Source organism: Curcuma longa, unplaced genomic scaffold (assembly GCF_044706935.1).
Source record: "Curcuma longa cultivar G26 ecotype Majalengka, Jawa Barat unplaced genomic scaffold, ITB_CL_G26_1.1 contig_22671, whole genome shotgun sequence".
NCBI lineage: Eukaryota > Viridiplantae > Streptophyta > Magnoliopsida > Zingiberales > Zingiberaceae > Curcuma > Curcuma longa.
In genome coordinates, this window is record NW_027431973.1 from 41,891 (window position 1) to 67,966 (window position 26,076).

Genomic DNA, 26,076 nt, shown 5'->3' on the forward strand with positions numbered 1-26,076 from the left:
CTTCCTCTGCTCTGCTCCGCTGCTTTCGAAGTAATGGCGATTCCTTTGGTGCTCTTCTCGCTACTCCTCATCTGTTCTTCCTCTGGTGAGCTCGAAAAAGCTTTTCCATCACTAATCTAATCGCTTTCTCTCTTGCTTAATGTTTTTTTTTTTGTTTACGTAGTTGAAGCAGGATTTGTTGGTGTGAACTATGGCCGAGTCGCCAACAACCTGCCGCCGCCGACGAACGTGGTCGAGCTGCTCAAGTCCAATGGCATCGGCAATGTCAAGCTCTACGACGCTGACCCCTCCATGCTCCACGCACTCGCAGGCTCCGGCATCAAGGCGGTGGTGACGGTCCCTAACGAGATGCTCGCCGCCGCTGCCACTTTTCCCGACTTCGCTCTCGCCTGGGTCCAGCGCAACGTCGCAGCCTACTATCCTTCCACCCTCATCAACTTCGTCGCCGTCGGGAATGAGGTCTTCGTCGATCCGCATAATCTCACTGACTTCCTTGTTCCGGCCATCCGCAACGTCCAGAATGCGCTCGCCCAACTAGGCCTTGATGGCGCCGTCAAGGTCTCGTCCCCGATCGCACTCACCGCTCTGCAGACTTCGTACCCGCCCTCCGCCGGCGCCTTCCGATCTGACCTCGCTGAGTCGGTTATTCGGCCGATGCTCGAGCACCTGCGCCGGACCGGATCTCATCTCATGGTGAACGCCTACCCGTTCTTCGCGTACGAGGCCAACACCGATATGATTTCCCTCGATTACGCCCTCTTCCGGCCCAATGCCGGCGTGGTTGACTCAGGCACTAATCTCCGCTACTACAGCCTCCTGGACGCCCAAATCGACGCCGTCTTCGCCGCAATGTCCGCCCTCAGTTACGACGACGTCAAAATCGTCCTATCGGAGACTGGTTGGCCGTCCAAGGGCGACGAAAAAGAGGCCGGCACCGGCCCAGCCAATGCGGCCGCCTACAACGGCAACTTGGTGAGGCGCGTCCTCTCTGGCAACACCGGCACGCCGCTGAGACCCCAAGCCGACCTCGACGTCTACCTCTTCGCACTATTCAACGAGAACCAGAAGCCCGGCGCGGAGTCCGAGAGGAACTACGGGCTGTTCTACCCGGACGAGCAGAAGGTGTACGACATAGGCTTCGTGCTCAGCGGCTCCAACGGCGGAAGTATGAAGTGGGAGGAGGACAGCAGCAGTGCCATCTCCCCGATCGCGCCGTCCGGCACGGTGCACGTGAGCTCGACGGGGCCAACTTGGTGCGTGGCGAACACGATGGCCGGGGTGGAGAGGCTTCAGGCGGCGCTCGACTACGCCTGCGGCGAGGGCGGAGCGGACTGCCACGCCATCCAGCCGGGCGCCGCCTGCTTCCAGCCCGACACGGTGGAGGCGCACGCGTCGTACGCCTTCAACAGCTACTACCAGAAGCAGGGGCGTGCCCTCGGCACGTGCGACTTCGAGGGCGCCGCCGTCGTGGTATCCCGACCTCCCGGTAAGTTTACCCGTTAAGTTTATGTACGAACCGGCGGATCGTACGTAAAGCTGTCTAGTTGTCATAACCACGCATCGTTATGCGTGCAGTTACAGTACGGTGACGTGACACCACGTCCGTTGTGGACCAAAAAGACAGCGCCACGACACGGTTGCCGCCACTTTGTTTATATCGTGATTTATTTCGCTCATGTCGTGATTTCGGATTTGTTGGGCGTTACAGAGATGGGAACGTGTCTGCTACCGTCAGGAGTCTAACCGTCCAAGGAGGAGACATGGAGCACGATGGTCGCCATTAGTATTAATTAGAATTTGTGACAATGTTAATGACGTTTTGGCCTTATTTTTAGTCATCCCATTTGTGCTTTTGTTACGCACATTGAATTTTGTTTGGTCAAACAGAAATTCTAATTTGTTTTTCTACAAAACAAAAAAAACTTTAAAAAAAAGCATTCTTAATCACCGTTTTAAATGTTCAATTTTTAGAATCATCAAAACCGGCCCCTTTTTCTTTATCAAAAGGCGGCGCGTCTTCCTGAGTTCTCTCCTAATACATTGCATCTGATGGTTGTTAAAAAAAAATATTTACTTGATTTTTCTCATAATTATTGATTTTAACTAAGTATACGTTGACTTGAAAAAATGTGTTTTTGACGGATGCAATTAATTAATTAGCATAGAAGAAAAAGATTGACAAAAAACATGCGAGAATATTATAAAAATGATATATTTGTGACAATTGCAATTAATTGGCATAGAAGAAAAAGATTGACAAAAACCATGCGAGAATATTATAAAAATGATATATTTGTGACAATTGCAATTAATTAGTATGAAAGAAAAAGATTGACAAACAAAAAAAAAAGCTACCTTGCCTCTGCTTATCTAATTTGATAATTTATCAAAGGATACAGCTTAAAGTTATGGAGTTTTCAAAAAAGCTATCAAAGGATACAACTTTTAGAGTTTTTGATAAAGCACACAATGTTCATAATATCTCTCAATTATTAGATTTAATTAAAAAAAATATGAATTAACTTCTAAAATATTTTTAATAGCATGTACTTTTTTTGAGTGTCTATTTATTTGTTATTGGTTTCCGTGGATTGATCACAAGTCGAAACATGGTTAGAGCACTTATTCTTATATTAAATTTGGTTAATATTAATCTCGTAACATTTTCTGATATATTTGATAGTCGACAATTAAAAGGGAACATTTTCTCAATATTTATTATAGCCGTTGCAGCTGCAGAAGCTGCTATTGGACTTGCTATTGTTTCGTCGATTCATCGAAACAAAAAATCAACGCGTATCAACCAATTGAATTTGTTGAATAATTAATTAAAATTATCATGATCATATACTAAAAAATTAGTTATTATATTTCTATATTAATTAGATAAATAATAATATATGTGAAATTTTAAAATATAGAAATAAAATTTAGTTGTGTTTGCTTTAAACTTTAGACTTAAGTTAGATATTTTACACAAAATGTTAGTCATATATTATGGGGCTTTAATTTTATTTGAAGATTCTTCTTCTCCCAATCCTACTTATATTATACAAAATATTAGAAATTATTTTTATGAAATTTATAAAGATTACAGTATAAAATATAAATTAAAAATTAATATATTCGAAATATAAAATATCAGTATCAGTAGTAATTTAAAACTTACAAAAGTACAACTTTTATTAAAAGAACAGACGAAACATCCACGAGGATCCTCAAGTTGTAGACAATAACTTAAGAATTATTTTAAGACTTCTTTTGATTTTAGAAAGCAGATAGCCAATCGAATTTCGATATTATACGATGGTGATTATAGAAGGCTCAAAGTTTTCCGATCCTCTCCATCATCACAAAAGATATTTTAGTTTGTCCCATATTGGATGTCATCAACCGTTGTTGTAGAATAAACGTTTAGTTCCGGAGGTAATATATGGATGAACAACGATCTATTTGTCTCTCAACTCTTTAGAAGCGCAAGCATTACTTGATGATTGAATGAGATGTACTCAATGTTAACTTAGAATGCAAGGGGGAGTAGGATGACATGTAAAGCAAGCATGGAGACCTTTATGCATTTGAGATATCAAGGGCTTGATGTGAGACATACTCTAGGATAACTTGAAGGATATGGAAAACACTTGGAGACTTGGTACATCTAAAGTATTGAAGGGCTTGAAGTGAGATGTACTCAAAGGGAGTAGAATGACACATGAAGCAAGTTCAGAGACCTTGGTGCATTTGAGATATTAAGGGCTTGATGTGAGGCATACTCTAGGATAGTCTGAAGTGATGTGAACTCGTAGGTAAGAGATGAAAGATGACATATGGAACAAGCTTGTGACTTTGTTCATCTACGAGAATAATGTCCTAACATAAAGTTGATTCAAGGATATCAAAGAGCATTGATAAGGTCAACCTAGAAGCATGATGTGAGAGATTAAGTTATATGTAATCTTAGGCTTTTAATTTGGCCAGTATCATCAAAGATGATGTGTGTAGATAAGTAATGGTAGGCTACCTAAGGAGTTGGTTGGCACCTTCAACCAAGGAAAAACATGTCGTGAGTCATAATGTCTAGCTTAGCTTGATCCTAGAGCTTTGCCTAGGCTTGCAAAGGTATTAGTCTAGAGGAGTGATTGCTAACTTGATTTATTCCATTTAGAGGTGGATCTCTACCAATTGGATTACTTGAACAGTTCAATAAATTGTGGAGTTGATCTAATGCAAGTGTTTGATGAACAAAAATATTTTACACTAGTAATAGTAGATTGGATTAGGTTTCAGTTACCAGAGACTTGAGCAACCAATTGGAAGGAATTTTCAATTGACTAGCAATATGGTCATTGATTGCTTAATAGTCATTTGTATATGAGCAATCAAAAGTAGCATCTATATAAGGTATTGAAATTTTCCTTCAAATAGGGAATGCCATCAAAGGATGCTGGACATCTGAGTTGGCCGCCGTGTGCACTTTCTGATTTACCCTGGTGGCCGGTGGGAAACTTCCGTGGGACCAGGCCGGTCACCCTCAGGGCTTGAGTCAATAGACTGACTGGGATTCATCATTTTTTTATATAAGGTATTGAAGAATTTTTGCTTATAAACAATGCTAAAAACTATAGTAAATTTTTCTATGATCAAGTGCTTCAGTGCTACAACTCTTCAAAGGTTTGCAATCCAAATTGAAGGCTTCATTCAATGATAATCTTTTCTCCTTAATATTACATTTCAATTATATTTAAGAGGGGAGGAACATTTTAATCATCCCAAAGGTTGGGATTGTAAAAGGCTAGCTCTATGTCAAGTATAATGGGTTGATCAGGAGTGACTCACCTAAGAATTCATAGATGATGGAATATGAGTAGATATTTTAAATTATTTTAAACATATGTGTAATTATCATTGTTTGTATTATTTTTATTATGTAATAATGACCAAGTCATACAATAGCACCCACATGAGAATTAATGTTTTAATTGTCACCTTGTTTTGCAAAAAAAAAAACAAAAAAACAAAAAAAAACATTTTAGGGTTTAACTATTCCCCCCCTTTTCCTTTAGTCATATTGAACCACACCCAAACTTCATCTAGACTAGGAGATCGGTCCTAACACGTCCTATACAATTTGGATAGATAGATAAAGCTTGAGTGAGGTTCAATAAGTTTTGTAACCCACATATGTTAACACTAGCGGAGCCGCATTCAAGCCTACCCGGGCTGTAGCCCGGGGCTCAATGATGCTGCAAAGGAAATAAACTCCGATTTACTGGGGAAGAAAAGAAAAAAAAAGGAAGATTAACCCGGGTAACAATATCAAAATCGGTGTTCGTGACTCACAGTTTGGGTTCAGCCCGGGTAAATTGCTCGCGCTGGCTCCACCGTTGTATGTTAAGGCAATGTCCTCCCCCGTAGTGGTTAATTGCAGCTTCTCGATAATTAGGTAGCGTTTGGTTTCAGAGACAGGGACACAAATACAGAGACAGAGTAGAAATTTTTGTCTCTGTCCCCGTTTGGTTTTGAGAGACAGATACAGAAATAGGATTTCTGTCTCCGTCTTTGTCTCCATTTCTGTCCACTGTAAAAATGGGGACACTGAAACGGAGACGGAGACAAAAACTACCCATCTCCGCTTCCGGCACCGTCGCGCCGCCGTCCGGTCACCGCCGGCCGCCAGGCCGGGCGCGTTGGACGCGCAACTCGCCGGCGCTCCGGCCGGCGTCGGATTCCGGTCGGATTGTGGCGGAAATCCGGTCGGAATCCGACCAAAAACAGAGCCCTGCGCGCCCCAGCCACTGTTGGCCGGAATTCGACCGGATTCCGGTCGGATTTCGGCCGAATCGGGGTCGGAGTCCGACCGCGGTCGACGCGCCCGGCGCCGGCGCGTCGACCGCGGCCGGACTCCGACCCCGATTCGGCCGGAATCCGGCCGAATTCCGGCCGAAATCAGCCAACAGTGTCCCTGTCTCTGTATTACCAAACACGATACAGAGACCATTGTAAATGCGTCCCTGTCTCTACTGTATTTCTGTATTTCTGTCTCTGTATTTCTGTCTACTGTAAACCAAACGCAGCCTTAAGGAGCAAAGAGAAATCAAACTAGATTATGTCCTACACTTTAAAACAGTGCTGCTTATAGCCCAATTAAAACAGTGCTGCTTAAGGAGCAAAGAGAAATCAAACTAGATTATGTCCTAGACATCAAATTTCAATGAAAATGATAGAATTATCTGCTTCTTCTTCTTCATCCTACAAAGAAATTTTGGAAACGATGCAAGCAAAGAACAAAATTCTCCTTTGGCAAGAGATAGCAATTTGTTCATTTGAATGTATCATTGGTGACGAAGCATAGACTAATCCTTCTATTCTAGTTTCTGGTTTATAGGCTAATCCTTATATTTAAAAATATAAAAATAAAAATATTATATATATTATTAGACTTTTTCCCCACATTTATATATTTTTTAATATTAAATTATGTTTTTAGAAAAATGTATTTCACTATATCAAATACCTACATCTTTTATGCCAAACAATGATAAAATATGTTTGTATTATTATACATAAGAATTGAAATATTAGGAGGACACGAGTCATATAAATAAATAATTTAAATTTTCAATGCACTGAAATTATGGATGCCAATATTATGAGGCCATTATATTGTTTAAAAACATGCATATAGTTTTTTTAAAAGATAAATATAATAAAACATAAATGCTTAAATTTATTAAAACTTATAGTTTGATTATCTAAGGGGATTTTTCACAAGACTCCTCTAGTTCCACTTTCTTCATAAAAATGTAAAATTGACTAATTTTCCTCTACTTAACTATTTTCTTTTCAAATTTAATTAATTAAAAAATAAGTTAATTGTTTAATTACTTTTAAAATTTAAAATTTTGTTATCTTTTTGGACCTGGAGATAATATTCAGGGCATAGATTTTTGATATATTTTATCATATGATGACTGCTTTTGTTTTGGGGAAAGATACTAGCAAATTATAAATTGAGTACATACTAGTGAATTTAAGTGGGTGTTATAATAAGAAAAAATCTAAAGTGATGATAAAATATAGTTATAAAATATTATTCACAATATATTTATTCCTTTTTAAAATACATAATATATTTATTAAAAGTTAAAAAGTATATGATAAATTTAATAATAAAAAAACGTAAAAGCACGCTTCTAATTTCATTGTAGCATGTAATTAGTAACCAATATAATATATTAAAATAAATTGGTTTAATTTTATCAAAATATTATATATAAAATATTTTTTTAGTCAACTTAATCAAATTTATTTAAATATAATTAAAATCACTTTAATCGAGCTATTACAATTTAGCAACTATTAAATAACTACTAGCTATTGTAATTGCTGTAATAGTAATTATTATTAAATTAAAATATTTTTAATATAAAAGTTCTGAATGTATAATATTTTTGATAAATTGAATTAAAAAAATTATTTGAATAAGGTGCAGAAGAAAAGAATAGTCTGTTTTGATTTTTTTTAAAAAATATGTTAATTATGATGCCTTTTAATTTTTACTTATTTTATTCAGTATGCTATTTGATAAATCAAAAGGAAAAGAACTATCGTCACCCTATGGGATACCCACGTAGCTTCTCTAATTGATTCTGACTATTGGTTGGTTCGCCATGGGTATATTTCTACGGCTCGATCACTTCTCCCTTTTCGAAAAGATTCCTCTCCCCGCCCAAACGAATAACATGAATGCGTTCCATTAGAAAACCCTAAATAAAAATACAAAAAAGAAATTAATTAAAAAAGTACATATAAACCCTAGCGCCTCCAGGTATCTTCGCCGGCGGCCATGGACGATCCCCAAATCCTCGATCTTATCAAGGAGCTCGTCGTTCGCCTCCTCTCTCCTACAGGTTCCCCCTCTCGAATCGCTGCCGATGAGCTGCCCCGCGCTCTCCGTTTCGCCCATCGCTTGCTCTCCAGCTGCATGGCCCCTTCCATCGCCCCCGACGAGCTCGCCATGGCCGAGTCTATCAAGCGCCAAATGGCTGCGTCCGGCCGCTCTTCCGAAGCTCTTGCCTTCGCAGACCTCCACACCAAGCTTTCCGCTCGATCCGCCGCCCCCGGCGCAATCCGCAACCGTTGGGCACTCCTATACCTCCTCAAATCTCTCTCTGGCTCCCGCCGGCGCGAAACACTTCTTACTTCGCCGGCTAACACCGGCCTCCCTGCTCTCCCACTTGACCCGCAGCCCAGCCACCAACCGCCTACTAGTGCCAAGAAATTTCTACCTCCTTCTGGAGGTATTCTCCTTGTATCCAAAGATCCTGAGAACATTCGCGAGATTGCACTCAGGGAATATGCAGATCTGGTCATGGACGAATCGGAGGTGACTGAGTCTGCCATCGTGAGGGACATCCTCTTTGTTTGCCAGGGGATTGACGGCCGATATGTGAGATTTGACAAGACGGCAAACTGTTATGATTTACCTGAGTCCTTGAAGCTTCCAAGAGCAATGAGAACAATGGTCCGCAACCTCTGTGAACTTGGATGGCTCTTCAGAAAGGTCAGGGGTTATATTACTGAAAGTATGAGTTGCTTTCCTGCTGAGGAGATTGGCACTGTTGGCCAGGCTTTCTGCTCCGCTCTTCAGGATGAGCTTTCAGACTATTATAAACTCTTGGCTGTGCTTGAATCCCACTCTTCAAATCCAATTCCAACTCCAGGATCCATTTCTGGAGTGCCAGGTAACTACTTATCTATGCGGCGGCTTCAAGTCTGGCTTGCTGAACCAATGGTTAGGATGAGATTGATGGCAGTTCTGGTTGATGGTTGTCGAGCTCTGAGAGGTGGAGCAATGGCTGGAACAATACATGAGCAGGCACACCATGGGGATCCTTTAGTGCAGGATTTCATGGGTCGTCTATTGCTGAGGGTATGCTCACCTCTGTTTGAGATGGTCCGGAGTTGGGTTTTGGAGGGTGAATTGGAGGACATGTTCTCTGAGTTCTTCATACAGAGCCAATCGGTTAAGGCGGAGGCTTTATGGCAAGAAGGCTACCAAATCCAGGCAGCAATGCTGCCTTCTTTTATTTCTCCTTCTTTAGCACAGAGGATCTTGAGGACAGGGAAGTCAATTAACTTCCTCAAAGTTTGCTGTGAGGACACTGGTTGGGCTGCTGCTGCCTCAGAAGCAGCGGCTCATGTTGGGAAGACAACTAGGAGGGGTGGGATTGTATATGGTGAGACAGATGCTTTAGAAGCACTTGTTGTTGAGGCAGCTAAGCGGATTGATAGTCACCTGCTGAATGTGATTTATAAGCAGTATCGGTTCAAAGATCATTGTCTTGCAATCAAAAGGTATTTACTTCTTGGCCAGGGTGACTTTGTGCAGTACTTGATGGATATTGTTGGCCCAGAGCTCTCTGAGCCAGCCAACACTATAAGCTCATTCCAGTTGGCTGGTTTGCTAGAGACCGCAATCCGTGCATCCAATGCACAGTATGACGATCGCGATATTTTAGACCGTCTGAAGGTAAAAATGATGGAGCATAGTGATGGTGATAGAGGATGGGATGTTTTCTCTTTGGAGTACGATGCAAGGGTGCCTCTAGACACAGTATTTACAGCAATTGTCATGAAGAAATACTTGAAAATTTTCAATTTTTTATGGAAACTTAGAAGGGTTGAGCATGCATTGATTGGGGTATGGAAGATGATGAAACCAAATTCCATAATTTCTTGTATATTCACCAAAGAAGGTGCATCTGTCAAGACTCAGTTTGTCTCCATTCTTCGAAGATGCCAAGTACTATGGAATGAGATGAATCATTTTGTGACAAACTTTCAGTACTATATCATGTTTGAGGTTCTAGAGGTTTCATGGGCACACTTTTCAGAAGAAATGGATGCTGCAAAAGATTTGGATGATCTTCTTGCTGCTCATGATAAGTATCTCAATTCAATTGTTGAGAAGTCTCTTTTGGGGGAACGATCGCAGGGCATTTTAAAGATTCTCTTCGATCTGTTTGATCTTATTTTGCGTTTTCGAAGCCATGCAGAGAGGTGGTTTGAAAGTATATTTGAACTGCAACAAAGGTAATATTTGCTTGTTTTTTCTAATGAAATTGTGAAGAGTCATTATTTTTATTTTTATTATTATTTGATTTAATATCTTTCACAGAGGAAGAGGCAAATCAAGGACAAAAAATAAGGAACATGGTTCTTGGCTTGATGGTGGTAGGAAAACCATCATGCAACAAGCTGGACAATTTCTTCAGTTAATGAGTGAAGATCTGGACAAAATAGCCAAAGAATATTCAGCATCACTTGATGCTTTTATTTATCAGTTACCAATGCAACAACATGTTGATTTGAAGTTCCTTCTCTTTCGTTTAGACTTTACTGAATACTACACTCGGCTTTCACCTAGTAAGTAGAGTGCACTGTACCCTGGAAGAAGCAAGTTGTAACAGAAGTTTGTTGGCATTTTGGAGTGCTGTTTGTGTCAATTTTTATAGGGACATAAAGGTGAATTATTAATGCTTTATACTATAGTACCTTGTTTAAGTTTTACACTCTTATTAAAATTTTCATTTCAAATGGGGTATTTATTGTTTTTTTTTCTTGATATGCAGATATCTAGCATTTTTGCTCCACGGAAATTTAGTGTTTAAGGTAAGATTTTGTCAACGGAGTGTATTTCAATGTGTTCTTGTACATGTGATGTATTTGATGTTTTTTCTTGGGATTTATTGAATGATATGAACATTTCTTCTCAAGCTTGTACTTTCTGTTTAAAGGCATGATTCTTTAGTAAAAGATGGAATCTACCTCCTGCTTCACCCTTTACCATCATCTCACATATTTTCTTTCCAATTGTGGCTCAGGTGTGGACTTCTTGATGCCATTACCTTTATTTGCTGCTTTCTCTGTTCTATTCTGTTTTTTATATTAATATTTGATATATTTATATTTATTATTTTTTTCTCACTTGAAGTGCCATTTCCAATTTTCAAACACTTGAGGTTCAAAGTACATAAGGTTTTAATAAGATGTTTGATCAACTTGTGCTCGGAATGCTTTTACTTGAAGAACTACATCCTTAAAGCTACTTTTTCAATGTAGATAGAAGAGTGCTTTTTTAAAGGTGCTTTCCCAGTAGCGATGTTAGGTTTATATGGTCATTGATATAGTAGATTTAGTTCCACACTAATATTTTTAACTCTTAAGTTTTCTAAATTGAAGGTTTCTTTCTCTCTATATATTTATATAACCTTTTACAACATATGTAATACTATTTTATTTTCCCAAATTTAACATGCTAGCATAGCTATCTTTTTAGTGTTAGAGTTTTCCAAAGAGGCATTCTGCAGAGGTCTCCCATTATCCATTTCTCTTTGTGCTTGAGCCTGACTCGTTCCACTCACTTGTCACTTCTGTCCAACCAGACAATATACTCTCGTTCTCAATCAAGTTTATGATATCACTAGGAAATCAATTTTTTTGCCTTGTGGCTTAGAGACCTTTGTGCAGATGCGGTTCTTAACATTAATCTGAGCCTCTTCTAGGCTATGCGTTTCTATAAGAAATCTCTAGTTCGAAGAGCATCTATGACCAATTGATCTTCTTTCCATCACAAGTTGAGCCCTCATGTTGCTTTTGTTGTTCGTGAGTTTTCACCATTTGCATCCACCAATAGCTGTTGAACTTGGATTTTCTGTGCTGTAATCTGATTGTATGCAACCACCCCTTGTAAGCCCTCTTGCACAAAATAAAATTCATGCATGAGCCTTTCATGCGAATCTCCTATCTTGTTCTAGAGTTGTGAGGTCATCTAAGTGAGCCATCATTATCACTAGCACAAATCCATCTTCCACTATTGCTACTGTAGCCACTAACGACAACTAGAAGGCACTGCTCTATCGGGGTGTTGGTGCAGTGTGAGATTTTTGTGGATCGTTAGAGGGGAGGAGTGAAGATTGACCTGCAAAAAAAACGACCTCTTTCTCTTGTTAATGTTTTAGCAAGGATATACTAATGTAAATATAACATGAACTATGAAATAAAATATGAGGCAAAAGATTTACTTGGTTACAACCTTCAGGTTGTTAGTCCAAGACTATGAAAGTGCTTATCAAAAATATCCTCATCGGAAATACTCTGGAGGTGGAGAAATCTCGTACAACGGTTGAGTGTAGACTAATAATAAACTGAACGAAACAGATAATTCAAGTGTATATTTTCTACATTAAGTTTCAGTCTGTTTATAGTCTTTATCTTGATCTGACCGTTGTGCTGACATGGCACTTCCGGGCACCTGGAAGCCTTTCGGGCGCCTGGATTCGTCGATCCCAATCCGATCTGTCAACGGTCCGCTAACGGGTTTGGATGACTCCTCACGATCTGAGTGTCTGGAACCTCTCCGGGCGCTTAGACTCTGTTGACGTGGACTTCACCCTCATTCGCTTTGGCAACGGTTCACGTTGACGTGGCTTGAGTATTCGGACGCCTAGAATGGATCCGAGCACTGGATACTGGGGTGCTTGGAATCAATCTGGGCACTTGGATGCCTGGAATGGTCAACTTCATGTTGACCATTTTTTCTTCTGTTCTCCGTTCTGCCTTGGTCATCTTATGTAGTCTTTTCCTAGCTTCTCGTCCCTCGGATGCATCGAGCCCTTCTGGCTCGTTCTCGTGCGTTTTTCTCGCTCCGCTGGAGTACTCTTCTGCAGCTCCTCGTACCTCAGATGCATTAAGCCCGTCAGCTCCTTTCTTGTGCCGTGCTTCTTGCTCGCTTGTGTCTTCTGCTAAGGTTTGTTATCTAGATGTTACGTGTGATCTCCTAAGTCCCTATACACTTAAACACACGTGTCAAATACCATAAGACGTAATTTCAGACTTATTTGATCACACACTAAAATTTTATTGGGGTACTAACAATCTCCCCTTTTGATGTTTGTCAAATTAAGTTTGAAATTAGGAAAAAAATAATAAACATAATAAAACCATGAATAAGCATAATGTAATAACAAATATATATTCCCCCTTGCATGTATGCATAATATATACTGCATGTATGCATAATAGATACTCCCCCTGCATGTATGCCTAATTTCTAAGATTTAATTTCTAATATCTCTCCCTTTTCACAACAACAAAAATACTGGGGTTAAAAAATATGATACTAGTTATTGGTATCATAAAAATTTCTAAAAAATTTTAACCAGATGAAGATCATAATTTCCTTAATCATGAAAATTAATTTTCATCGAAAATGTATTTTAATTGAAATTTGAATTTCAAAATACATGATTTTCATTTGGTAAAAAATATGCAATTGTTTAAAAATTCTAAAATTTTATATGCTTATAGAAAACATATCATATGTCTATAGAAAAATAATTTTTATAAGAAATTCATATAGAATATTAAAAAAAATTATTTTTGCATATACGTCACCCATAAAATAAATTAAAAAATAGTTTCTTGATTGACTTAAAGGAAAAATTTTAGGTATTCAAAATTAATTTTGGAACTCAAAATAATTTACATCTACTGGATTTATTAAATATTTTTTGAAATAGACCTTTTTGGTACTTTTTTGATTTGGCCTTGAAATTTTAATAATTATAATTTAGTCCTCTATATCTTGATTCTTGTCGAAATATTTTCTTTTGGTTCTTTAACATGATATTCAAATTATGTGAATGAATGAAATTTTTTTCTAATTCTAATTTTTGGATTTCTATTTGTTCCCTTAATTTTGCATTTTCATCCTTTATTTTTCCTAGTTCATCTTTAGAGCATGAAGTGGCTAATTTGTTCTTTAGCTCAGTGTTGGTTTGTTTTAAATTCATATATTTCTTCCTAACTTTACATAATGACTTAGATAACATTTTAATTGCATCGTAAAGTTGATCGGACTCGGGCAGGTTACGTACCTCACTTACCGTTTTGGATTCGTCGGTTGAGGCTCCTCTATGCATGATTGTTTTCGTCGTTGGATTCTACTTTCTGACTCTTCTTCTTGCATCGCCATCAATGCGAGTCCAGCTATTTGCTCTGAGTCTGATTCTTCTGAGGATTCATCCCAAGTTGCTTTTAGATTATTGTATTTGGATTTTGGATTTTTCTTTTTCTTTTTCTTTGGGCTTCTGCTTGAGTTTAGGACAGTTGTCCTTGATGTGACCTTCTTCATCACAGTTGAAGCACCTCACTTTTCTTTTCTCTTTTCTTCTTAGTAGTCTTGAGGCTTGTTTCTTATCAAAGTTATTAGTTTTAAAAAACTTTTTTATTTTTCTTACCAAGTACATTTTTTCATCCAGCTCCAAGGATGTGTTCGAATCTGAGTCGCCCTTCTTAGCTTGTAGAGTGATGTTGTTGTATGGCAGTTCTATATCTTTAATCCCTGCACATCGAGATTCATATAATTCTAAGGTCGAAAATAATTCTTCTAATGTACTTACCTCTAAGTTCTTTGAGATGTAATATGAGTCCACCATTGAAGACCATTCTTGGGTTCTTGGAAATGCATTCAATGCATATCTAAGCATGTCTCGATTTGTCACCATTTCTCCGAGATTGTTGAGGCCGGTGATTAACTATTTAAGCTTCGCATGTAGTTGTGTCACCTTTTCTTCCTTTTCTAATTGGAAATGGGTTAATTGATTCCTCAACAAATGCCTTCTGGCTAGTTTTATTTTTGAGGCCCCTTCTGTGAAGTTCTAGGAACTTTTCCCATGTCTTTCGCCGAAGTGTAGCGGCCTATCTGGTTGAGTTCTTGTACAGGTAAAACATTTAGGAAATAGAACTCTGCCTTACCACTGGCTGCGAACTCGTCTCGTTGCTTCTTGGTCCATCGTAGTTCATCGAGTTCTTCTCCATCCTCATTCTTGGGCACTTCGAAACCATTTTTAATACACAACATTATTTCAAAATCTATTTTGAAGAATACCTCCATTTTTCTCTTCCAAATGGTGAATTCGCCCTCGAACTTTGGTGGGTGGTTGTTTGCTTCGGCCATTTCTCCCGATCTAGTTGCTTAGTTGGCGATTAATTCTTTTGAGCGGTTTGACTCTGATACCAATTGTTGGTGCAACGTGAGGTTTTCATGGATTGCTAGAGGGGAGAAGTGAAGATCGACCTAAAAAAAACCTCTTTCTCTTGCTAACATTTTAGCAAGGACACACTAATTTAAATATAACATGAAATATGAAATAAAATACGAGGCAAGAGATTTACTTGGTTGCAACCCTCGAGTTGTTAGTTCAAGACTATGAAAGTGCTTATTAAAAATCTCCTTGTCGAAAACACTTTAGAGGTGGAGAAACCTCGTACAACAGTTGAGCGTAGACTAATAATAAACTGAATGAAACAGATAATTCAAGTGTGTATTTTTTACATCGAGCTTTAGTTTATTTATAACCTTCATCTCGATCTAACGATTGTGCTGACGTGATACTTCAGGGTGTCTGGAAGCCTTCCAGGCGCCTGGATTCGTCGATCCCAATCCAATCTGTCGACGGTCCGCTAACAGGTCTGGATGACTCCTCGCGATCTGGGTTTTTGGATTCTGTTGACGTGGAGTTTATCCTCCATCCACTTTGGCAACGGTTCGTGTTGACATGGATTAAGTATCTGGGCCCCTGGAATGGATTCGGGCGCCTGGACGCTTGGGCGTCCGAAATGGATTCGGGCGCATGAATGCCTGGAATGGTCAACTTCGTGTTGACCATTTTCTCTTTTGTTCTCCGTTTTGCCTTGGTCGTCTTGCATAGTTTTCCTTTTAGCCTTCTCGTTCGTCGAATGCATCGAGCTCTTCTGGCTCGTTCTCGTACGTCATTCTCGCTCTGCTGGAGTCCTCTTCCTCAGCTCTTCGTACTTCGGATGCACTGAGTCTGTCGGCTCCTTTCCCATGTCGTCCTTTTCGCTCGCTTGCGTCTTCTGCCAAGGTTTGCTATCTAGATGTTACGTGTGATCTCCTAAGTCTCTGTACATTTATACACATGTGTCAAATACCATATGATCTAATTTCAAACTTATTTGACTACACATCAAAACTCCATTGGGGTACTAACACGGGTTCAACTTCTAACTAGTTTGATGCTCCTGAAGCCACCAAACTAATCTATTGTGCCCGTCGAGATCACACTTGTTGGAATTGCTTATAGAGAGATCTTCATCCTTGCAACCTATTCCACTACATTGACTGTTGTTGCAACTCTCGCTTGCCACTGGTCTTGTCTCTTGAATGACTGTTGTTGCAACTCTCGCTTGCCACTGGTCTTGTCTCTTGAATTTGGCAAGCGACTTTGTGAAGATCATCACTATACTTCTTGTAGGATTGCCTTTTCATCGCCACTCTTTGTTTGACTTGTCTTCTCTAGTCTCTCACAAACACAATGACTTTTTCACCTTTATCCCTCAGCATCTTACTGTTACCATTCACCGCATAACTTACTACTTGTTTGTAAATATGCATCCTCTTTTTTCATTTTCTTAGGCACCTTGCTTCTTTGTGAAAATTGCTAGATTTGCTTCAGTTCTAGCCATATGAGTGGTCTCCTCCAAATTTAGTGGTGACACTAGGATGATAAGATCCAAGTCCTTTGTTTTTTCTCTTATATTTTCTTTTTCTAGGCTTCTTCACAAACCAACAAGCTCTCTCCGTCTATATTGCCTGGGGATTGGATTCATATCCTTGGATGATTGTTCTATAGATTTCTTATTCTGATTGCATTTTCTTTGTTTCCTCTATCTTTTTCTTTGTTAATGTGCTAATTTAAGGTCAAGGACATCGTTAGTTGTGTGCTGATTCGAAGTTGAAGAGATACTTAAGTGTGTGCTTTATGAATAATTTTATGAGCTGACTCATGTTTTTACACAATCATGATCTTGGTTAGTGCTAGCCTTTTGTTTGTATTAAAACCTTTCATAGTTTATGTAACAAGTTGGATAGATAGTATATATGCTCCAACTATTGTTTAACATTTTGACTCGCATTGGAGTTTCAGTTTATGACTGGAACAATATGGTTTCAATATCGTATCGTGCCAATATAGTTTTATTTTTTTAAATATAAAATATATTAATTAAAATTGGAAATTTTAATCTAAAAATAAAAAATTAAAATACAAAAATAAAATAAAATAATTTTAAAAAAAAAGAAAAAAATGTAGGATTACATAGACGTCGCGATCCTGCGGCGACCTTCGTGAGGTCGCGTAGGCACTGTAATCCTGCGAAAGTCACCGTGATCCCGCAGTGGCCCGTGGTGCCGGTGTTAGGCGGTGGGCAGAATGATAAATTTTGCCTATTTTGCTCGGCATGATACGAAATTTATAACCATGGCTCCAACATGAGAAAGTGCTAGAGATATTAGGTTAATAGGGTTATTGGTGTTATGGGTTTAATTCCACATTGATAATTTTAGTTTAGATTTTGAGAAAATTTCATTTTGTCCTTGTAATTTACCGACTTTTCAATTTACCCTTATAGTTTAGAATGGTACATTTTATCCTTCATAATTTGCAACATAAAAATGAAATACCCTTGACCTTACCGTTGTGTATTCTCCCATGCAAATCATGATTCTCCATTGCATAAACTGCATCTGGGACAATAAGCTGGGGGTATCTTTAAAAAGTTAAAATTTAAATGGTTAAATTAATAGATAAAATAGATTAGAGTTTTTGTTTTATGGAAATCTTGTTCCTTTTATCTAGCATCTTGCATTTTCATCATATGATAAAGTGAGGTGCTTACAACGTTTGAGATAGTCAATGGAATATGCATTAAAAAGTACCAACAATCAAATCGTATGATAATAAGAAAGAAAATGGGAAAAAAGAAGGGTTAAGACATCTCTTGTAAGCATACCTTCGTGTGGGGAACAAAGCTTTTGTTAGATTTAAGTTTGTTTTAAAGGATATCATGATGAGACTTAAAAAGAAAAGAAGGTTGAAGAGCAGAACAGTGAGAAAGCATCGTTGGGCAATTCAACAAATGAATATAAGGTGAATTTTTTTTCTTCCAAATTTGTGTCTAACTTTGTCACATGCATTGCACGTGGATGAATACTGTCATCTTTGTTATGGTATTTTAATTTTGTTTTGCAAATTATGGGGAATAAAATGTAATATTCTAAATTGTGAAGGACAATGATAAAGTAGATAAACTATAGGTGGCAAAATGAAATTCTCTTAGGTTTTCTATATTGAGTTCTACATATACAGTTTATGTAATTGATGCCTTACAACATATGCAATACATATTCTCTTAGGTTGTCATATGCATGTTTGTCAAATTATTATTTAATATGTTAATAACATTTGATTCATATTTAAAAAGTAAATAATAATAATAATTTATCAACTAATTTACATTGTAAAATGATAATAATACGATAATAATAATTGTAAAATGACTATTTTCACACACTGCACTTTAGCACAAGGTGCATTTTCTAAATGCACTTATGAAATGCAAATGTATTGTGAAACTTATCCCTTCATCCTGCAGATTTTTGTTTACAAGACCTCCCTTTGTGTCTTAATGCATCAGGACTATTTATTCCAGTTACCAATGCCTCCTATTTTTTTTTATCCTTGTGATTTCAACTTTGAAGAGCTTTCCTGTTCTTATTTATCCTTATAATGTGAGTGAAATAGAGTTCTGGTATACATTTCAATTTGACATTTTCAGTTTCTCATTAGTTAAAACATACAATATTTCATAAATGACAATTGGATCACAATGGTTATGGATATGAATAGATAATCTTACTAAAAGGAAAGTAAAAGCTTATTATTGTTAATTCTATTTTTACATTTATGTGTCAATATACAAATAATAAATGCTGAGGTTCCAGGCAGTTGCTAGATACGTTATTTACTGCACAATATGAACCTAGGTTTTCTAAACTTTGGAGTTTCAGAAATACTTGGTATCTTCATTGAGGTATTATGACTACGGTCCTTGCAACATGGTTTTTGGACTTGTATGCTTTGCTCTGCTGTAATGTAAAATCTTCAGCCAATTGATGCCATATTTTAGGGTTGAACCTTTTCCACAAAGGTATCAGGCATTGCTTTTAAACTTCATTTTTTTCTAGAATTGGTTGATAAATTGTTGGAGTCTCATTTTGCTATAGATTGATGGAGTTCATTTGAAAATCTAAATTTTAGAGCTATCAGGTAGTTTTTTTCTTAATCATTCTTAAGCTTGAAAGGTAAGAATTTTCATGATTGATTTGAGCTATGTTGGTTTGCTCATGCAAAAATTGGACCAGGTAGCAATACAATCAGAGTCATTGGTGAGACCATCGGTCAGTGTTTGATGTTTCATCAGAATTTTCAATTAAATATTATATGAGAGTTTTAAATGCATAAAAAATATGAAAAATTCGAGAATATTCTGCCACTTGGATAAAGCGACCAAGGTGCTAATTAAAAGATCCAAAGGTCATTTATTATGTAATAGCTGATTGATTCTAGAGAATTGTAATATTTTTGCCTGTGAGCGCTAAAAATGGGAAAGGATATTTTAGATATTCAAAGATGCTCAAGGTGAAATTGGACAGGTATTGCGTTTGATTTAGATTCATTTTTGTATATATTTCTGATAGTTTGATCTAATACCCAAAATAAGCAGCCAAGGTCTTGAAGCCTGTTTTCCTTTCAGATTGTTTGGTATGAGACGAATAACTATTTTTGCTAGTTGGTTGATAAGCTTGTGCTCTTAGATTCACCATCGTTTAGCATGCTAATATATGTGCTTGCTTCCTCATTTAATGTTAGTGTTGTGTTGCACAAGATTATTTATTAGTAGTTGTTTTATCTTGTATGGTTCGTGCAAACCAGATGACAGATGCAGAAATTATGCAAGTCCATGAACTACAGTGTAGAGAAGCTTTCTCTCGATTTTTTAAAAATCAATTTCTTTCGATCATTTTTGATTCTCTAGCACTTGCATCTTGAGAGCCTTATATTGTGAGACAAAAAGTCACTTTGGATGAGCATAATGAAAAAGAGTGGCCATGCCAACAACTATGTATTGAGCCTCTCAGCTATCATTGGGAAAGGTACACTATCCACCAGAGGTTAGAATGGTGGCATTGTTGATGGGGATAAAATATATATCATGAAACCATTTTGGAAGACATGTTTTCTGCGATTATCGTACTAAATTGATTAATTCATAATCTGGGGATTGTTGGAATTGTTTACATTACGTACTATATGGATGGATCACTGTGTAGGTTGCCCATCATTTTGCATACCATGTTGAACTGATCAAATTTTCTTGAAGTTCTGGTTCCACATCAGGTTAGAAAGGATTTAAGGCTATTTGAAGCAAACGGATCTTCCTTTCTGTGTAGTAGCAGAGTTTCCCACACTTTGTTTCCTAAAACTTTTATTAAACAATGTTTCTGTATCTCTATCTTTAGCTAGGTTGTGTCTCGGGTTGAAGCTTATATTATGTGGACTTATTTCTTCTCGTTCATATTGTATTTTTCCAATGGCTAAATGTTTGATGATGCTTAGGTGCTAGTTTTGTTCTCTAGGAAAAATCATTATAATAGATTTGTTATCCGTTTGGTATTTGCCTTTGAAGAGTCAACTATTTAGTGCTTTTCTAGTATGAGATTAACTCTTCAAAGGCAAATACCAACATTTCTATTACATGACTGTATCAACTAGAAAAAAACATCTAAATAGTTGTCTATTCAGAGTAGAACAACATCCTCATTACTTGAAGAAGTTCAATTGCAGCTTTCACCAAACCCTTCTTCAAACAAAAGAATTCTCCCAGTCAGTACAAAAACACAAGAATTGCAGCAACTATTTGTGGCCACGCCAGCACGTGCCAATTCAGAATGGTTTCTCCCCATCCGATAAATGCTCCCAAGCTCATTGTTCACTAACAGTAAGTGTATATAACAATTATCTTCACACCTCTCTTCCCAGCAGCGGTAACACCATTTCTTGTGCCACCAATTCCAGTCAATACACAGTTGCAAATTCAGAAACTGCTGGGATGGCAGCTTCATATAGCGTTCCGATGTCGTTCAGCAACAAATCAGGAACACTATTCTTGGTTCCCTTGAACAAATCAAGTAGCAATTTTTTTGTATTCCTGCATTTCCGAACATCAACCAACAATTCAGCTTCTAGCAAGCAATTTTATTTTCTGTAAAAGGTGGAATCCGCCACCTTAGCGGCTCCTTCTAGCAAGCAACTTCAGCATCTTGATAGCCGTGCTTCTGAACCAAGCAATAGACCCAAATATCAAGCTCTTCATCAATTTCTGCAAGTGTTTGTATATTTAATTATAGAAATAAATTTGAAAAAAATCAACACTCAAGCAATCCTAATTCTTAAATTATCCTTACGTATTTCTTATTCTATTTCAAGGAATAGTGGTTTCTCTCATGTTTTTATTAATATTTACTTTTATTTTATTCAGTCTAGTTTAAATTGAATCAGATCAAAATGAATTATAGATGATATCAAATTTTTATGCTAAAGGTGATTTAAAAGAAGATTTTTTTTTAAGGTGGAATTTGCCACCCAGCGATCCTACAATCATATGTGAGAAGGTAAATCGAGAAATTACAGTTAGCCACGACGGAAGAGGGTATTGTTCGATTTCGTCGAGATTCGAATCTTTGTTCTTTTCTGTAAATTTGTTCCGTCGTAATCAACGCAGTTATGCCTCCTTGATAGAGCTGAAGAAAGTCATGTTGTTGGAATCTACCCAACGAGATGGACGTTGAGGTGGAAGTGATGATGCAGAGGTTTGTTGACAAGGTGGATACTGAAGTAGAGATGTAGTTTGACCAGCATAACATGATCTGTTCTATGTATGCTAAGCAAATATCAGAGAGCGTTAAAAATTATTTCTGTGAAGGTCCTTCCGATGCTTAAATTACAAAGGGGGTAATGAATAGTAAAGGGTGAAAAAGTGAGAGATAGATTAGATTCCTTAATGACCAACATACTTACTTGAATATTTATAGATATAAGGTTGAGAGAGATCGACGGAGACTGCGGCCATGATCTTTAAAAAATAAGGAACCATTTAGTCATTTCCGGTATTAATCCTTGTTGCCTTGATTAATGTTTTTCGACTGTTTCTACCCATTAATTTTGAAAATGAGGAATTATGGGCCACCTGGCTAATTATGGAACAAGTAGTATTGGGTGACTTGAAGATGGGCCAAGGATACGACCTACCATGTTTGAAGTAGAGAGCTTAAGGAACTGAGCTTAAATTGGAGAGCTCGGAGAGATGAGCTTAGAGGGGAGAGCCCGCGGAATTGAGCTTAGAGTGGAGATTTTGGAGAGCTAAGCTTGGAGGAGAGATCTTGGGGAGCTAAGTTGGGAGGGAAGAGCTCGAGGTACCAAGCTCATCCTTAGCTTGGACAATGTTGTCTACTCGAGAGAGGTGCTAACATACCAACTTGGTTCTAGAGGTTGATCCTTCAAGGTCCCAACATGTTGACTTGGTCCGAGAAGTTGACCAATTTTATTAAATAAGGTACAAGCATCAATGTGGGTTTTGAGTTGAATGAGTACAAAGGGTTGAGTTTGATCAAAGTTGAGCTTGAGACATATTTGATTTGCTCAAATTGTTCACAATTTAGTCATGTCATATGAGGTGGCTATTGAGTTTGGTCAGGCATGAGGCATAAGTACCGTGGAGGATTCACCTTTTTATTTGAGGTGAAATGGACCTCATCCATGGTAAATTAAACTTTGTTTGATGTGAATGTCATTTGAGTTAATTGTTGATGCAATATCAAATGGTCAAGTTTGATGAAGTGCTCTTCATGTATTTAACAAAGAGTTTAAGTTAGGTTAATATTGTGTTTGCTAATTTATTTGTCAAATGTACATAGGTGTAAAAGACTTAAGAGGTTATGGCTAATGTAGTGGTTGAAAAATCTAATTAGATCAAAATTGATCAAATACTTAGCAGATAAAGAAGTTTAACAAGTGTTGTTAGATCATCATGAAGTCTAATAGGTACTTGATAGATGGTGACTTCAATTAAATCAAGGGTGATCAAATACTTGATAAATGGATAAGTTTGACAAACCTTAACAGATATGGAAGTTTAATAAAAGTTGACAGACGAAGAAATTTAAGTAGATTAATGTTAATTAGATACTTAAAAAATTGGTAGAAATCAAAGTTGATAAGAAATTCAAAAGATAGAAAAAGTCTCAAAACATGTGATCCTTTTGCATGAGCCTGCCATCAAACTCATCCTCTTCAAACTCTATCTCAAAGGTCAGCAATTAGGATTCTCAATCTTGATAGCTCCAACTTTTGTTTTCCTCCTTTTTTTCCATGGTTTTTTTCCTAATTGGATCCCAGGCATTGAGCCATCATGTTCATTTTCTTCTTCATGGTTTTCCAAGCTTCCTTACTTAGACAATCACTCTCTTCCTTTTTCTCATCATCTCATCTCATCTCAAACCTTGCTTCTTTTTTCTTGGAGTCTTTGGATTTCTCCTAGTCCAATGCTTCGTCGAACAACTAATGTAAACTCACCTTAGAGACTCATAGTAGCAGCTTGATTACTCTGGTGCTGTTTAGTTTAAAGTAACCCTGTGGATTTTGTCTTTTGTCTTTTGGTAGTTTAAAGTACCATTCCATCTTTAATGATGCTCTTCGACTAAAGTCATGAATCCTACTCATGCCATCACAATAAGCTGGAGCAAAACTTCGATCCAGATTGAGAGCAAAAACATGATATCTACTTGTCTTTTCCTTCACGCGCAGAAGATGACTCCCTGACTGCTTTAATTTATCTTCTTAGGAAAAGTTCTTCAGGAAGCGTAAAGGGTGCCTCCTGCTCCATGTCTCAACTCAAGTCTTCACAACTACGCCCCCTTCTCTTTAAAGTAATAGTTGTGTAATAGAGCTGAAATCGCAGACTTGAGAAGAATGTGGTTGCAAAGAGAGAAAAACGAAATAAAAAAAAAACATTAACGAATCACGAGAAAGAGCCAAAACCTCCTCCACCTTTGCTTTAGTTTTGGTTGGCCTCTTTGAATATTATTTTTTTTCAACTTCTTTTTCACTTTCCCTCTTCCTTGACCGAATGCTCCCTCGTAATTAATTAGTGGGCGGTCTTTCCCCAAAAGCCTCCTATTTAACCTGGCGGTGAGCCTGTGAAAGCTTCAGAAGAGCAGAGAGCAGAGAGCAGAGAGCAGAGGGCAGGCTTGTGTTGTATGTTCTTGAAACATGATGGCCATGGACAACTATTTTCTATTCCCTCCCTGGGATTGTGATTGGGATTCACACACCTTTGGCTCTGCAGGTGATCTCCATCAACAGCTCGTGCCTTTGGGTTAGTGATACAGTGCCATTTTAGTTTCATTATCTGTTAATTCAGTAATATAATCATGGTGATGCCTGCATGCAGCGACGACGGAGTCCCCGGCGTCGTCCTCGCAGGCCTCGACAGGCTACTTGCAGGACGCCGTCGCCGGGTGGAGCAGCCGGAGCAAGCGGCGACGCCTGGCTTCATCGCCCTCCCATCTTCACTGCTCTGCTCCATTGACCACCGGCGACCTCCGAGATATTCTCCAAGTAGCAACGGAACTAAATTGTTAGTAGACATTAATTATTCTATATATGTTTTGAGATTTTAATTTTGATCTTTAAGGGATTCTTGGATTCGAGCTATTTGGGAGATCCATTGCTCGACCAGAGGCGCATGCTTATCGAACCAGGTAATTAATAAGTCTAATTAATCTGAACTTTTTTCTGGAAGTTTATTAATTCTTTTTGGTTAATTTGTCTCCAGGTTCTTCTTCGCCCTGCGGAAAGTCACTGCGGTGCTCCAAAGAGCTGCAACAAAAAGATATCCAGGACCCAATTTCTAAAGCAAAAGCACTCACTCTGAAAGGAGGTAATCCACGAAAGCTAAAACACTAATTTCGATCGACTGCTAATTGATCTAGCTAGCTAATCCAAGATTGCCTCGTAATTAATTAATTACATACAGCAAGCGAGAGAAGGGGACGCAGCGAGAAGAAGAGCATGGCGTACCCATTCGCGGTGGTGAAGCCGAGTGGAATGGACGGAGGCGTGACGCTGGACGACATCAACGCGCAGCTCTTGAAGCGGCCGAGGCGGCCGGTCCGGCACCCGGTGGGGGAGTTTGCGGCCGGGCCACGCGTGGTGTCGCCGGCGGGGCCGGGGCTCTCCGGCAAGGCCGTGGTCAGCCTCACGAGGATTCAAACACAGGGCAGAGGGACGATAACGATCATAAGGACCAAAGGCTGACAATTCATGTACCTGTTCCGTACATATATAAAGCATTAATTATAAGTTAATTATTATTCTTAATAGGCAGAGTTAATTATATATTAACTTCGCCAAAAAAAAAACAACAAAAATACACTATATTAGTTGGTACTTAATATGATCGATATGTTAAAATTTGCTATCGTAAACGTAATTTATTATCATTTTATCATCCTAAAATAATTTAAAATTTGTTGTTGTAAACTTTTATTTATGATTAGTTTTGGTTGTAAGCGCATTGACAGAAAAGATTTTTTTTCTTTTAACGGGGCATAAATAAATACAATAAATTTTGTTTAAGAGAAAAGGTAATCAAAATAGGATAAAAGTAACTTTAAGATTTATCAATAATTTTAAGGTTCCTACTCTAGGGATGTGTTGTGATTCTAGCATTGGGATTTGGGAATGATATAAATTATATTTCTCCTAATAAAAAATATTAATTCTTTATATTTTTTTCATTCTGGCTCATTCTGACGTACGAATGAAAAATAAATATTTTAATTTAAATTGATCAATTGGTTCAACCACTTCACATTTAAATTGATCAATTAGTTCAACCACTTCACTTGATGCGATGGTAAATGAAAGGATGAGTTTCTTAAGTAATGATGGTTCGATTTTCATACAACTTAAATAAACACCTATCATGCTCAAATAACTTCACTTCCAAATGAATAAAAAGAAATTTTTGTAGGATCAAGTCGATCATCTCAAAGTGAATGAAAGGTAGAGTACCCTAGACACTTGGGCT

At 37.9% G+C, this 26,076-nt stretch overlaps 3 protein-coding genes across 3 annotated transcripts; all 3 read left to right on the forward strand.

Moving 5' to 3' along the window:
• LOC141817955 (glucan endo-1,3-beta-glucosidase 12-like) lies at positions 1–1,848 on the forward strand. Its single transcript, XM_074705562.1, has 3 exons — positions 1–85; positions 164–1,486; positions 1,709–1,848. The coding sequence occupies exons 1-3, from the start codon at positions 34–36 to the stop codon at positions 1,741–1,743; spliced, it is 1,410 nt and encodes a 469-aa protein (XP_074561663.1). The 5' UTR covers positions 1–33; the 3' UTR covers positions 1,744–1,848.
• Positions 1,849–7,846: 5,998 nt separating this feature from the next.
• On the forward strand, positions 7,847–10,778 carry LOC141817954 (gamma-tubulin complex component 3). Its single transcript, XM_074705561.1, has 3 exons — positions 7,847–10,095; positions 10,181–10,527; positions 10,635–10,778. The coding sequence occupies exons 1-2, from the start codon at positions 7,847–7,849 to the stop codon at positions 10,434–10,436; spliced, it is 2,505 nt and encodes an 834-aa protein (XP_074561662.1). The 3' UTR covers positions 10,437–10,527; positions 10,635–10,778.
• Positions 10,779–24,254: 13,476 nt separating this feature from the next.
• Positions 24,255–25,301, forward strand: LOC141817957 (protein XRI1-like). Its single transcript, XM_074705564.1, has 5 exons — positions 24,255–24,360; positions 24,436–24,602; positions 24,679–24,745; positions 24,820–24,924; positions 25,021–25,301. The coding sequence occupies exons 1-5, from the start codon at positions 24,255–24,257 to the stop codon at positions 25,299–25,301; spliced, it is 726 nt and encodes a 241-aa protein (XP_074561665.1).
• Positions 25,302–26,076: the final 775 nt, after the last annotated feature.

Excerpts from the sequence above, each read along its gene's own strand:
- LOC141817955 (XM_074705562.1), top strand. The coding sequence starts at position 34 with ATGGCGATTCCTTTGGTGCTCTTCTCGCTACTCCTCATCTGTTCTTCC. Across the intron at positions 86-163 it reads CCTCATCTGTTCTTCCTCTG|TTGAAGCAGGATTTGTTGGT; the intron begins GTGAGCTCGAAA and ends TTGTTTACGTAG. Across the intron at positions 1,487-1,708 it reads CGTGGTATCCCGACCTCCCG|AGATGGGAACGTGTCTGCTA; the intron begins GTAAGTTTACCC and ends TGGGCGTTACAG.
- LOC141817954 (XM_074705561.1), top strand. The coding sequence starts at position 7,847 with ATGGACGATCCCCAAATCCTCGATCTTATCAAGGAGCTCGTCGTTCGC. Across the intron at positions 10,096-10,180 it reads ATATTTGAACTGCAACAAAG|AGGAAGAGGCAAATCAAGGA; the intron begins GTAATATTTGCT and ends TATCTTTCACAG.
- LOC141817957 (XM_074705564.1), top strand. The coding sequence starts at position 24,255 with ATGATGGCCATGGACAACTATTTTCTATTCCCTCCCTGGGATTGTGAT. Across the intron at positions 24,603-24,678 it reads ACCTCCGAGATATTCTCCAA|GGATTCTTGGATTCGAGCTA; the intron begins GTAGCAACGGAA and ends TTGATCTTTAAG. Across the intron at positions 24,925-25,020 it reads AGCACTCACTCTGAAAGGAG|CAAGCGAGAGAAGGGGACGC; the intron begins GTAATCCACGAA and ends AATTACATACAG.